Source organism: Centroberyx gerrardi, chromosome 4 (genome assembly GCF_048128805.1).
Source record: "Centroberyx gerrardi isolate f3 chromosome 4, fCenGer3.hap1.cur.20231027, whole genome shotgun sequence".
NCBI lineage: Eukaryota > Metazoa > Chordata > Actinopteri > Beryciformes > Berycidae > Centroberyx > Centroberyx gerrardi.
In genome coordinates, this window is record NC_136000.1 from 129,228 (window position 1) to 143,595 (window position 14,368).

Here is a 14,368-nt window from a genome sequence, read left to right on the forward strand (position 1 = left end):
GATCTTGTAATCTCAATGGGACTCACCTGGTTAAATAAAGGTTAGATAAAAATAAAAAATAAAAAAAATAAAGAAGAGGGCAATAGAATAAAGAAGAGGGCAATAGAATGAAGAATAAGGCAATAGAATAAAGAAGAGGGCAATAGAATAAAGAAGAGTGTCAGCTTGTGTCCACTGTGCCTTCATCAAGAGTTTTAACATAAATACTGAAGAGGATGGAGCCAGGATCAAAGCCCTGAGGAACACCATAATCCTAATAATAACCTTATTAGTTATTGATTATCATTATTGATCTTATCAGGGTTAGGGTTATTAGTTATTATTATTATTATTGATCATGATCTTACCGGGGTTAGGGTTATTAGTTATTGATTATCATTATTGATCTTATCAGGGTCAGGGTTATTAGTTATTGATTATTGTTATTGATCTTACCGGGGTTAGGGTTATTGGTTATTGATTATCATTATTGATGTTAACGGGGTCAGGGTTATTAGTTATTGATTATTGTTATTGATCTTACCGGGGTCAGGGTTATTAGTTATTGATTATCGTTATTGATATTACCGGGGTCAGGGTTATTAGTTATTGATTATCGTTATTGATCTTACCGGGGTCAGGGTTATTAGTTATTGATTATTGTTATTGATCTTACCGGGGTCAGGGTTATTAGTTATTGATTATCGTTATTGATCTTACCGGGGTCAGGGTTATTAGTTATTGATTATCGTTATTGATCTTACCGGGGTCAGGGTTATTAGTTATTGATTATTGTTATTGATCTTACCGGGGTCAGGGTTATTAGTTATTGATTATTGTTATTGATCTTACCGGGGTAGTTCTGCATCATGATGGACGGCATGCCTCGGTAGCCGGGGGGGCCGGGCTCGTAGCCCTGGCTGTAGCCGTAGGCTCCGTGCATGTAGGGCATGTAGCTCTGCTGAGGCAGAGGGGGGGGGAACTGCATGTGGGGGGGGCGCGCCTCCTTCCCCCCCCGCTGCTCCTCCCCCGCCTCCTTCGCCTCCTCTTTCGGCCGCTGCCTCTCCTCCTTCCCTTTCCTGTCTCGCTCTCGCTCCCTGTCTCGCTCCCTGTCCTCCTTCCATCGCTCGTCCTCCTGCGGTTTGGGGGCTTCTGGGTATTTGTTGGGGTAAACGTACGGCCAGAGGCGCGAGTCCGGCTCCTGGAGAGAAGACAACATCATATCTAATATTTAATCTAAATAATATCTAATATCTAATCTATCTAATATCTAATCTGTCGTAATATCTGGTTCACATCTTTAACAGTAAACATGCAGTTACCTGTCTGTACCACATGGCGGCCTCCATGCTGGACGGCCTGCCTGACTCCGCCTTCACCTCCTCTTTCCCATGATGCCCCGCTTCGCTCAGCTTCATCTTCAGCCCCTCCGGCTGGGGGACGGGGCCCTTGGCGTCCTCTCCCTTCGGCATGATGACGGACTTGGCGGGCTCGGCGGCGGGCGGCGGCTCTTTTGGTTTGGCCTGGTTCGGTTCGGTCAGACCGGGGGTTTTGGAGAGGGAGGGGGGGGGCAGCGAGGCTTTCTGCTTCCACTCCTCTTTTCCGGAAGCTTCTCTGTCTTTGGCCTCCGCCTTCTTGTCGGCCTGCCGCTGCCTCTCCTCATACTGCTGGCGGTAGGCGGGGCTTGAGGCCAGCAGGTGGGCGTGGTAGGCCTGGTCGGGGGGGTAGGAGTAGGGCGGGACATAGTACTGGTTGTAGTACAGCGGCTGCATGTACATGTTGGAGCGCTGCTGGATGACGGACGGCTGCTGAGGCCCCGGCTCCGCCTTCCTCTCCTCCTGAGGCTCCGCCTTCACTTTGGGCTCCTCCCCCGCCTCCTGCTCCTCTTCCTTCTTTATCTTCACCTGCGCTCCCTCCACCTGAGGCGGCGGAGCGGGCGCCGCCCCCGGACTGGTGTTGGCGTAGCTGGGGGAGTAGTAGGAGTCGTAGGCGGGGTAGAAGGGCGCCTCCTTGCTGGGCGGTCGGGGGGGGAACAGCGCCTTCTTGGCACCGTCACGCGGCGGCTGGTCGGGTTCTGGCTTCAGACCCTTCGGCTCCCCCCGCCCCTCCCCGTCCTCCCCGGCGTCAGAGATGTCGGAGTACGCGGGGCTGCCGGTCTTGACGGACGCGTTGTCGGCTCCGTTCTGGTTGAGGTGGAGCGGGGGGGCGTGGCCGGCCTCCATCCTGCTGGCTCCGCCTATCGACGGGCTGGGCGCGTTGTCGGAGAAGCTGTACACTTTGTCGGCTTCAGCCTTGATGCTCGCCAAACGGCTCTGGTGGGTTTCCGTGGAACCGTTGAGCAAAGCGTCCGACGACTCGGAGTACGGGCTCCGCCCCTCCTCCGGCCGTCCCGCCTTCCCGGCCGCCTTCGGACTGTCCCCCTCCTTCCCCCCCTCCCTCTTCTTCTTCTCCTTCTTCTTCTTGTCCTTGTTGAGGGCGGGGCTGGAGGCGGGGTCGGCCAGCGGCGGCGGTTTGGTCTGGATGTTCTTCAGCTGCGGACTCTTGGGGACGGACTGAACCACTGAGCCGAGTGAGGGGGAGGCGGCCTGAAGGGCGTAGGGGGCGGGGGCGGGGGCGGGGGAGGGGGCAGGGCCGGCGGGCCGGGCCGGCTTCAGGCCTTTCTGGGTCAGTTTATCGGGCTTGGCGCCGGCCGCTGTCTTCTTGGACTTCCTGTCGTCCATCCCATCGTTGCTGGCCTCGTCTGTGAGACACGCCCCCTCCTCGCCGCCGTCCGTCACCTCCAGCTCCGCCTCCCCGGCCTTCTTCTTCCCCTGCTTGGAGACAGACTTCCCCGACGAGGGGGAGGGGCTCTGGACATCAAAGCCGCGCCCCTTGGGAGTAGCCGAGCGGGCGGGGGAGACGGCGGCGCCGTTACAGGAGGCGGAGTCGGGGTGGAGAGTGTCGTCCCCGTACTCGCTGTCCGCGTCCTGCTCCAGCCGCACGTCGTGGTCGTTGTGGGCACGCGCCTGGTGGTACTTCAGCCCGTTGATGTGCTTGTACTTCTTGTTGCAGTTGGGGTGGGGACAGTCGATGAGAACGGGGGAGGGGCAGGTCCGGTCGAGCGGCGGGGGGTCGGTCTTCCCGGCGGGGAGGGGGGGGGCGGAGCCGGTGGAGTTGGTTCTCATGCGTTTGGAGGCCTTGGTGTCCTCGGAGCTGGAGGTGGGCTCCATGTCGGAGGCCGGTTTGGTCTTCCTCTTGGCAGAGGAGGGGCTGGCCTTGGCGTCCTCGCTGCCGCCGGCCGGCTGCCCGCCTCGCCGGCCCTTGCTGCCACCGCCGCCGCCACGCGTCTTACCGCCACCGCTGCCTTTGTTGTCGGACGAGTTGCTGTTGTCGTTGAGCGGCGTGTTGCTGCCAGGACGCATCCTCTTCCCCCGACCGCGACCGCTACGCATCTCCACATCGCTGGTGGGAGACTCACAGAACCTGACAACACACAGCGCCACCAATTCAGCAATATCCAATCAATATCCAATCAATATTTCCCTGTGAGTAAAAGGTTGAAAGTTAATAAAATACTGTGCTGCAGTCTACTTTACACACAAAGTATCCATGGCAACTGTTTCAAAGACTCATAACATCTCATTTTAATTAGAAATGAGTTTGATAGTATATTTTTTTTTAAATTCTCCAGGTAAATGATGTGTATTTTGCTTGATAAATGAGGCCAATGAGGAACCAGGGGAACAAGGGGGGAACCAGGGGAACAAGGGGGGAACCAGGGGAACAAGGGGGGGAACCAGGGGAACAAGGAGGGAACCAGGGGAACAAGGGGGGAACCAGGGGAACAAGGGGGGGAACCAGGGGAACAAGGGGGGAACCAGGGGAACAAGGGGGGAACCAGGGGAACAAGGGGGGGAACCAGGGGAACAAGGGGGAACCAGGGGAACAAGGGGGGAACCAGGGGAACAAGGGGGGAACCAGGGGGGAACCAGGGGAACAAGGGGGGAACCAGGGGAACAAGGGGGGGAACCAGGGGGGAACCAGGGGAACAAGGGGGGAACCAGGGGAACAAGGGGGGGAACCAGGGGGGAACCAGGGGAACCAGGTTCAGTTCATTCAGAACATCTCAGAACCGGCTGTCTTCAGTCAGAAACTAACTTTTTAATTTTCCTGCCAAGTAAATCAAACATTTATCAGCCAAAATAATAAATATACAGATTTTTCATAGAAACGTCTCCTAACCATTTCATCAGCTTTTACAGTCCAGGTTCTGCTTTCATTCACAACTTTAATTACCAGAGAGCACTGTGTGTGTGTGTGTGTGTGTGTGTGTGTGTGTGTGTGTGTGTGTACCTGGGCGGTGCCCAGTCGTGTCTTGTACAGTCCAGCAGGGTTCCAACATACGTCTTGTTCCTCCAGGTGACGTTTACAACCAGCATACCTACAGACAGACAGGTAGACAGACAGACAGTTAGAGAGACAGACAGGTAGACAGACAGACAGTTAGAGAGGCAGACAGGTAGACAGGTTGAGAGACAGACAGAAAGGTAGACAGACAGAGAGACAGACAGGTAGACAGACAGACCGACAGACAGACAGACAGGCAGGTAGAGAGACAGACCGACAGACAGACAGACAGGCAGGTAAAGAGACAGACAGGCAGACAGGCAGGTAGAGAGACAGACAGGCAGACAGGTAGAGAGACAGACAGACAGACAGACAGGCAGACAGACAGAGAGACAGACAGGTAGACAGACAGACCGACAGACAGAACACTGGGTTTAACTTTCATATTGATCCGCTTCCTCTCTTCTGTTCTGACAGACTGATGAACTTTAATGTCTTTTCTCTTGGTTTCATGACTGAAGCTGCTGGTCCATGTGGTCTCTCTGTCTCTTTATCTCTTTATCTCTCTGTCTCTTTATCTCTTTATCTCTCTGTCTCTTTATCTCTTTATCTCTCTGTCTCTTTATCTCTTTATCTCTCTGTCTCTTTATCTCTGTCTCTTTATCTCTCTGTCTCTATCTCTTTATCTCTCTGTCTCTTTATCTCTGTCTCTTTATCTCTCTGTCTCTATCTCTTTATCTCTCTGTCTCTTTATCTCTGTCTCTTTATCTCTGTCTCTATCTCTTTATCTCTCTGTCTCTTTATCTCTCTGTCTCTTTATCTCTTTATCTCTGTCTCTTTATCTCTCTGTCTCTTTATCTCTGTCTCTTTATCTCTATCTCTCTGTCTCTTTATCTCTGTCTCTTTATCTCTCTGTCTCTATCTCTTTATCTCTGTCTCTTTATTTCTCTGTCTCTATCTCTTTATCTCTCTGTCTCTTTATCTCTTTATCTCTCTGTCTCTTTATCTCTGTCTCTATCTCTTTATCTCTCTGTCTCTTTATCACTGTCTCTTTATCTCTGTCTCTTTATCTCTCTGTCTCTTTATCTCTTTGTCTATCTCTTTATCTCTCTGTCTCTATCTCTTTATCTCTCTGTCTCTTTATCTCTCTGTCTCTTTATCTCTTTATCTCTTTATCTCTCTGTCTCTTTATCTCTGTCTCTTTATCTCTTTGTCTCTGTCTCTTTATCTCTCTGTCTCTTTATCTCTGTCTCTTTATCTCTTTATCTCTCTGTCTCTTTATCTCTGTCTCTTTATCTCTCTGTCTCTTTATCTCTCTGTCTCTTTATCTCTCTGTCTCTATCTCTTTATCTCTCTGTCTCTTTATCTCTTTATCTCTTTATCTCTGTCTCTTTATCTCTTTATCTCTGTCTCTATCTCTTTATCTCTCTGTCTCTTTATCTCTTTATCTCTCTGTCTCTTTATCTCTGTCTCTTTATCTCTCTGTCTCTTTATCTCTCTGTCTCTATCTCTTTATCTCTCTGTCTCTTTATTTCTCTGTCTCTATCTCTTTATCTCTGTCTCTTTATCTCTTTATCTCTCTGTCTCTTTATCTCTGTCTCTATCTCTTTATCTCTCTGTCTCTTTACCTCTCTGTCTCTTTATCACTCTGTCTCTTTATCACTCTGTCTCTTTATCACTCTGTCTCTTTATCTCTGTCTCTTTATCTCTGTCTCTTTATCTCTCTGTCTCTTTATCTCTGTCTCTATCTCTTTATCTCTCTGTCACTTTATCTCTCTGTCTCTTTATCTGTCTCTATCTCTTTATCTCTCTGTCTCTTTATCTCTCTGTCTCTTTATCTCTGTCTCTTTATCTCTGTCTTTTTATCTCTTTATCTCTCTGTCTCTTTATCTCTTTATCTCTCTGTCTCTTTATCTCTCTGTCTCTTTATCTCTATCTCTCTGTCTCTTTATCTCTGTCTCTATCTCTTTATCTCTCTGTCTCTTTATCTTTATCTCTTTATCTCTCTGTCTCTTTATCTCTCTGTCTCTTTATCTCTGTCTCTTTATCTCTGTCTCTTTATCTCTGTCTCTTTATCTCTTTGTCTCTCTGTCTCTTTATCTCTCTGTCTCTATCTCTTTATCTCTCTGTCTCTTTATCTCTTTATCTCTCTGTCTCTTTATCTCTTTATCTCTCTGTCTCTTTATCTCTCTGTCTCTTTATCTCTTTATCTCTCTGTCTCTTTATCTCTCTGTCTCTTTATCTCTGTCTCTTTATCTCTTTGTCTCTTTATCTCTCTGTCTCTTTATCTCTTTGTCTCTGTCTCTTTATCTCTCTGTCTCTTTATCTCTTTGTCTCTCTGTCTCTTTATCTCTCTGTCTCTTTGTCTCTCTGTCTCTGTTTCTTTATCTCTTTATCTCTCTATCTCTTTATCTCTCTGTCTCTTTATCTCTGTCTCTTTATCTCTTTATCTCTGTTTCTTTATCTCTTTATCTCTCTGTCTCTTTATCTCTATCTCTCTATCTCTTTATCTCTCTCTTTATCTATCTGTCTCTTTATCTCTTTATCTCTCTGTCTCTTTATCTCTTTATCTCTGTCTCTTTATCTATCTGTCTCTTTATCTCTTTATCTCTCTGTCTCTTTATCTCTCTGTCTCTCTGTCTCTTTATCTCTCTCTTTATCTCTGTCTCTTTATCTCTTTATCTATCTGTCTCTATCTCTCTGTCTCTTTATCTCTTTATCTATCTGTCTCTATCTCTGTCTCTTTATCTCTCTGTCTCTATCTCTTTATCTATCTGTCTCTATCTCTCTGTCTCTTTGTCTCTCTGTCTCTATCTCTCTGTCTCTTTATCTCTCTGTCTCTTTGTCTCTTTATCTCTCTGTCTCTTTATCTCTGTCTCTTTATCTCTCTGTCTCTTTGTCTCTCTGTCTCTTTGTCTCTTTATCTCTCTGTCTCTTTATCTCTTTGCCTCTGTCTCTTTATCTCTCTGTCTCTTTATCTCTTTATCTCTCTGTCTCTTTGTCTCTTTATCTCTCTGTCTCTTTATCTCTGTCTCTTTATCTCTCTGTCTCTTTGTCTCTTTATCTCTTTGCCTCTGTCTCTTTATCTCTCTGTCTCTTTATCTCTCTGTCTCTTTATCTCTTTGCCTCTGTCTCTTTATCTCTCTGTCTCTTTATCTGTGTCTCTTTATCTCTTTGTCTCTCTGTCTCTTTGTCTCTTTTTCTCTTTGCCTCTTTGTCTCTTTATCTCTCTGTCTCTTTATCTCTTTGTCTCTTTATCTCTCTGTCTCTGTCTCTTTATCTCTCTGTCTCTTTATCTCTCTGTCTCTCTGTTGATATTTGGGGCTGAAATTGTCCTTTGGTTCAAAATGTCTAGAGGTGGCGGAGTGAAAGCCTGTCTCACCTGGGAAACACTGAACACTTGGAATTTCTGACAGAAAAACAGATAAAACTAGAAAATGTGCTCAGTAGAGCACAGACCTCCGCCATGTCTGACAACCACCTTTTGGTGATAAGCCACGCCCACTTTGGCCAATCGACATGAAAAGTTAATCAGTTCTTCCTTGGCCTTCAGACCAAGTTTTGTGCAAATCCGTGTCCAACGTTTAGAGAAATCCTGCTGACAGACGGACGGACGCAGGTGAAAACATTTCCTCCTTGGCGGAGGAAACAATATTGAACAGTGAATATTGAATCTGAAAGCATCGGTATTGGATCAGTCTGAACCAGGCTGTGACCTCCTGGATCTGATCCCAGACCAGCAGGGACAAACAGTCCTGCAGTATTTAAAGGAGAAAACTGAACCAGCTGTTCCAGTCAGAAGCTCATCTCAACCTGCTGCACTGACTGATGACATCACTGACATGAGACCAGCACTGGAATGTTTCCTCTACACTGTGGTTTAGCCTGGTTTAGCCTGGTTCAGCCTAGATTAGCCTGGTTCGGCCTAGATTAGCCTGGTTCGGCCTGGTTCAGCCTGGTCTAGCCTGCGTTAGCCTGGTTCGGCATGGTTTAGCCTGGTTCGACCTGGTTCAGCCTGGTCTAGCCTGTGTTAGCCTGGTTCGGCCTGGTCTAGCCTGTGTTAGCCTGGTTCGGCCTGGTTTAGCCTGGTTTGGCCTGGTTCAACCTGGTCTAGCCTGTGTTAGCCTGGTTCGGCCTGGTTTAGCCTTGTTCGACCTGGTTTAGCCTGGTCTAGCCTGGTCTAGCCTGTGTTAGCCTGGTTCGGCCTGGTTTAGCCTGGTTCGACCTGGTTTAGCCTGGTCTAGCCTGTGTTAGCCTGGTTCGGCCTGGTTAGCGTACCGTCCTCGGTCTCCTGCCACACGATGCCCTCCAGGTTGACGCTGGTTCCCGGTTCACACGGACCCAGACTCTCCGGCTCCGTCGACAGAGACGCGTCCGCCGTGTTCACCGCTACTGAGCGCGTGCGAACCATGATCTGCTCGCAGGGAGACGAGATGTCGCCGACGGCAACCGGAGCCAGGAGGTGAAGAGGAGGAGGAGCGGGAGTAGAGACTGGAGACTCCATCTGAGGAGAGAGGAGACAAGGAGAGAGGAGACAAGGAGAGGAGAAGAGAAGAGAAGAGAAGAGAAGAGAAGAGAGGAGGAGACAAGGAGAGGAGAAGAGAAGAGAAGAGAAGAGAAGAGAAGAGAGGAGAGGAGAGGAGAGGAGAGGAGGAGACAAGGAGAGGAGACAAGAAGAGGAGACAGGGTTAGACTCATGATGAATAATCAGATCAGACTGATCAAAATGCAGAATGTTACATTGTTGCATTTTGCACGAACAATCAAACAGGAGAAATCCATCGCAGAGGAGAGAGACCCACAGCAGCAGGAGATAGAAGATAGACAGACAGATAGACCACATGTCAGCCTGTCAATCACATGTCAGCCTGTCAATCACGTCAGTCTAGCCTAAAGTAAACATGGGACTAACCCTAACCCTAAAACTAAACTAAACCTAACCTAGAACTAAACTACAGGCAACCCCCCCTCCCTCCAGAACAAAGACATCAACATGACCGCCTGGAATGCTGGGAAACCCCCTGAAGACTAGACCCTCCTCCTCTCCCAGAGGGGCGGGGCGTCTTTAAACCTCAGCTATTGGCTGCTGCTGTGAGACAAGGCACAGGCATGCTCAGGCCCCGCCCTCTGCTCCCAGAATTCCACACTACAAACCCCAACAACTAACCACACACACACACACACACACACACACACACCCCTCTCCATTCAGTCAGTGTATTCATTACAACAATGTTAAATGTTGAAACAGAAGAGCAGCAGGCCGTCAGCAGAAGTGGAACCGCAGTGTTTTGTACAGAAAGTTCTCCAAGAAAAGTGATGGAGGAACATTGTGGAAACTGAGATATTTGAGATATTTCAGTTGTAAAATCCAAGCCAGCCGTCAGCGGACAGCAGCTGCGTTTACTCTTCGGCTCAGCTGTGTTTCACATGGCAAAGTGTCAAACCATAATATATGAACCACAATATATGAACCGAAGTCATGTGACTGCAGCCGGTTCCCCCTCTGCTCACTTTGTTCCAGGTAAAACAACATGGAGGCTCAGCAGCAGTTTGGTTGATATACAGCGTGTTTCAAAAGTAGGCATACACTCTGTAATAATTAGAATAATGAAAAACAAAGCTATGTAAATTTAACAAAATAATTCAACATTCAATTCAAGCCTTTATTAATACAACAAATGATACTTCTAGCACATTAATGTCAGCCAGTTGACAAACTGCTGACCTTTAACCTGCTGCAGTCTGTGGTGAAGCTGAACTCCCTCCAACCAAACTGTGAACCCATAAAACACATCCATGATCCAGAATCCATAACCCAGATCCCTAATCCCTAACCCAGCCGGTTTAACCCAGACTCCACAGCCGGTTTAGCCCAGTTTAACCCAGACTCCATGGCCGGGTTAGGGTTAGGGTTAACCCTAACCCGGTGCCCCGGCTCCTCGGCCCCGCTCTAAACCACGCATCCTAGTTATAGGAGACTCCGTAACCCGTAACATTAGGCTAGAAGCGCCAGCCGCAATAGTCTGTCTACCAGGGGCCAGAGTTCCCGACATAGAGGCTACTCTTAGGGTGGCATAGACATGTGGATAAGGCACACAACAACCAGGCTAACCAGGCTACTCATGATAACATCGTAGTACATGTCGGCACCACCAACGCTAGGATGAAACAGTCGGAGGTCACTAAACACAGCATAATTAGGACATGTGACCTCGCCAGCAAGATGAGTCTGCATCGCTTAATCGTCTCTGGTCCCCTCCCCGTCACGCTTAATGATGATATCTACAGCAGATTAGTCGCCCTTAATCGCTGGCTGGCCAAGTATTGTGAGCAACAGGGTTTTATGTTTCTAGATAACTGGCCCTCCTTCTGGGGTAAACCTGGCATGCTTAAGACTGATGGCATACACCCTACTGGGTTGGGTGCCCACATTTTGTCTAGGAACATGGACAGGTGCTTGAGGCAGGCATGACACACTCCCCTAAAGCATGCTGGGTTGCAGGTTGTTAGACAGCCTGCCAGGACTTCACCTAGTGCGGGTTTGGAGTCTGATAGCTCAGGTAGCTTAGTGTATCCAATCTTGACTGTGTCCCGCCCTCGCCGTGCCACCTTTTGCCATCGCCGAGCCAAACGTTCTCAGCATAATCTTATTCATATTGACCCTTCTGGCAGCAGCATTGACTCTACAACAAGCTGTATTACGTACTCGCAAATCAGCACCGTATCCCTTCCCCGTCTCTCCTCCCGTCGTCCTCGGCCGCCGCCCGGAACAAAATGTAGTAACGTAATTGAGATTAAACCTATTCGCAATGCTGAGCGTCCCAAAACTACTAGCAACACAAAGCGCATACGACTCGCATTCATTAATATCAGATCACTCGCTAACAAAGCCCTGCTGGTCAATGACTTCATTAAAGAACATAGTACTGACATAATGGGATTATGTGAAACCTGGCTAAAGCCAAATGACGTTCTCCCCCTCTAATTTCACCAACTCGCATGTCGCTCGGACATCTAAGAAAGGTGGGGGCGTTGGCCTAATCTTTAATTCAAGTCTGAACCTTTCACCAAATCTAAGTAATAAACTCTCATCTTGTGAGATGCTCACTATGCACCCGTCCATCCCAATTAGCATGGGCCTTAACCACTCTGGTATCCTATATTGTGCTGCTTCTGCACAGCTCTGTGTGTGTGTGTGTGTGTGTGTGTGCGGCTGGTTTTCTCCACCCTTTCTCAGATTCCTGTGCAGTCTTCTAGCTGTCAGCAGACGGGTACTCCCCCCGCTCTGATGGTCTTCGGTGCTGGGTTAGGGTTAGGGTTCCCTCTCTGCCTCAGCCCGCCCAAGGTTTTTCCTGGGAGTGTTTCCTTGTGTGGATCAGGGTCTGAGGCTGGGTTGCCGGGTAGGTTAGGCTGTAGAACAGGTAGATTGTTTGTCTTGCTAAATCTGCTCTTGCCTACCTTGTGTTTTTCGCTGTTTGTCCTACATCATTTTGTTCATCACTGATTGTGTTTAGCTAGATCTAGCTAGACACATTCTCTGTAAAGTCCTCTGAGACATGCTTGTGATAAAGGGCTACATAAATAAACTTGACTTGACTTGACTTGCAGACACACACACACACACACTGCAGACAACACACACACACTGCAGACAACAGACACACTGCAGACAACACACACACACTGCAGACAATAGACACACTGCAGACAACACACACACACTGCAGACAACAGACACACTGCAGACAACACACACACACTGCAGACAATAGACACACTGCAGACAACACACACACACACACACTGCAGACAACACACACACACACACACACACTGCAGACAACACACACACACAGTGCAGACAGAAGGTGACATCACCTGGCACAAAGACCAGCCAATAGCTGATGGTCAGTGCAGTACCCTACTTTTCACCAAGGTGTCGGGCTTCAGCACAGCTTTGGGTTTGGGGTCTGGTTCCTCTTTAACAGACGTCCAGTGTTCCTCCATCATGGAGACTCAGCTGGCTGCTGGGATATTTGTGACTACACTGTAAAGCCTCTACAGGCAGCAGCATCACTGAACCAGATCAGTATTTATCAGACTTCAGTACTTCAGACTGATCTGTGATCAGCAGGAACCGGTTTGATCCCCAAACGATCTGCACCAATCAGAGCGAGGAAACGGCATTTCACCCTTAGAGGAAAGGGAAAGGGAAAAATAAATCTATCAAATAAAAACCAGATGCATCAGCTTCCTCTTACCGTCTCACTGCTGACTTTCTTTAGATTTCGGCATTCACCGTTGTCCGCCTCCTCCGGCTCTGTCGCCATGGCGACCGGCTGGCCGATCCCAGAGTCCAGAGCCACGTTCCCGAGCTGCTCGGCGGCGGCCGACTCTGGGTTCAGTTGGCCCTCAAACGGGCCGCTGCGAGCGCCGCATGGCGGCGGGACGGGCGTCCCGGAATCTTTCTCTGCATTTACCGCTCCGGTGGACACAACCTCCATTTTGTCCTTCTTAGTTTTCCCAGACCCCACCTCCTTGTCCTTCTTAATAGTGGGGAGGGTGCGGGAAGGTTTACAGGTCTTCTCAGCTCCCTTAGCGGGGGCGGAGTTTGGGTTCAGGGCCGGTGGCTCGCCGGACGCCCGAACCTGAACCTCCTTCTTGGCTCCGTCCGAAGCCGGGGCCTTGGCGCTCTCCTTAGAGTTTTTACTGCGTTTAGATTTGGATTTGCTCTCTTTGCCCTGTGCGGCGCCGACAGGACTGACGAACTTTATATTGTCCGGTAAGGCGGCCACGGCACCCGGGGCCACGCCCCCCGCCTCCTTACTGCCGCTCATCTCCAGTTTGTCCTTCTCCAGGTCGGCGTCCAGGTCAATGATCAGATTCCCAACACCGATATCCCACTCATCGCCGCTGTCGTACGTGTCCACCGCGTTGGAGTCCACACCTTTCCCGCCTGCAGGGCCGCTGCTGAGGGACATCTTAGTAGGAGCGTCCCGGAGCACCGCAGGAGGGCCGCAGGAGGGCCGCAGGAGGGCCGCGCGCCTCCTCAGGGCTGCGCCCCGCGCCTCCTCCCCGCTCCCCACATCGCCTCCTGCACACAGGAACAAAACAACAGCTTAGACAGATGGAAACCGGTGACAATGTGCTCGGAATTCTGGGTAAAATAAGATTAGAATAGATGAGAAAGGGGAAATTGTGTGCTGAGGGCTACACCTGAACAAGGCTACGCGTGGGTTGTAACCCAGTTCTATTTTAACTAGAGATGTTCCGATACCAGTTTTTCCTTCCCGATACCGATTCCAATACCTGAACTTGCGTATCGGCCGATACCGAGTACCGATCCGATACCAGCGCGTTATAACCTTGAGGTCAAGCACATTGCAGGCAGAAGACGGCTAACCTAACTTGGGGCGAGGCACAACATGCTGCACAGGACAGGACCAGATGGAAGCAGATAGTCGCAGCCTTACGTTCCACAGGGAACGAAGAGGATTAAGTAAGTAAGTTACTTCAGAACCTCTTCTTTATGGACACAGAAGACGAGCTTCCTACCATGTGTCACACAGTTGGTTTTTGCCCTGTCAAATTTGACTACTTAATTCTGGAGCTATATTCACAGGTCATTATCTCAGAGAATAAACCACCCAGGTCCTTGCAAATGCATAGACACCAAGATATTTTAATTTATATTATATATTAATTTATTCATTTTAAACCAGGAAGTAAAAGGATATTGATGTATCTTTGATAGATTTGGAGTGATTAACATTTAAACTCTTAAAAAAACACTTGTGATGTTTTTTTTTTCATTTTTCAGCTACTGCCATAGGCACACATCACAAAATCAAGTGCTGAAACTGCCAGAATCTTGTAGTCTACCTACAAGCCTCTCTGTAAAAGAAAAATAGTGGAGCTGCTACTTTTCTCAGTGTCGCTTTTAGACCCCTAAACTTGCTCCAAATCATAGGCGAAAATTATCGTTTTGACTAGGGATGTCAACGGTTAACCGTTAATCGGTTAGCAATGTTAAAGTGTTGGATCCCAAAGCATTTGGCAG

The 14,368-nt window shown here is 48.9% G+C and overlaps 1 protein-coding gene across 2 annotated transcripts in view; it reads right to left on the reverse strand.

The window, feature by feature from the left end:
- Window positions 1-14,368, reverse strand: part of znf609a (zinc finger protein 609a) — a 40,521-nt gene that overhangs the window by 10,483 nt on the left and 15,670 nt on the right. For both annotated transcript variants that reach the window (XM_071905479.2, XM_071905480.2), the window contains exons 2-6: window positions 12,570-13,402; window positions 8,584-8,809; window positions 4,312-4,399; window positions 1,302-3,441; window positions 832-1,180 (exon numbers count right to left, since the gene is read on the reverse strand). In XM_071905479.2, the coding sequence (XP_071761580.2) occupies window positions 832-1,180; window positions 1,302-3,441; window positions 4,312-4,399; window positions 8,584-8,809; window positions 12,570-13,289 (3,523 nt within the window). In that variant the 5' untranslated portion in view covers window positions 13,290-13,402. The remainder of the gene's footprint in view (window positions 1-831; window positions 1,181-1,301; window positions 3,442-4,311; window positions 4,400-8,583; window positions 8,810-12,569; window positions 13,403-14,368) is intronic.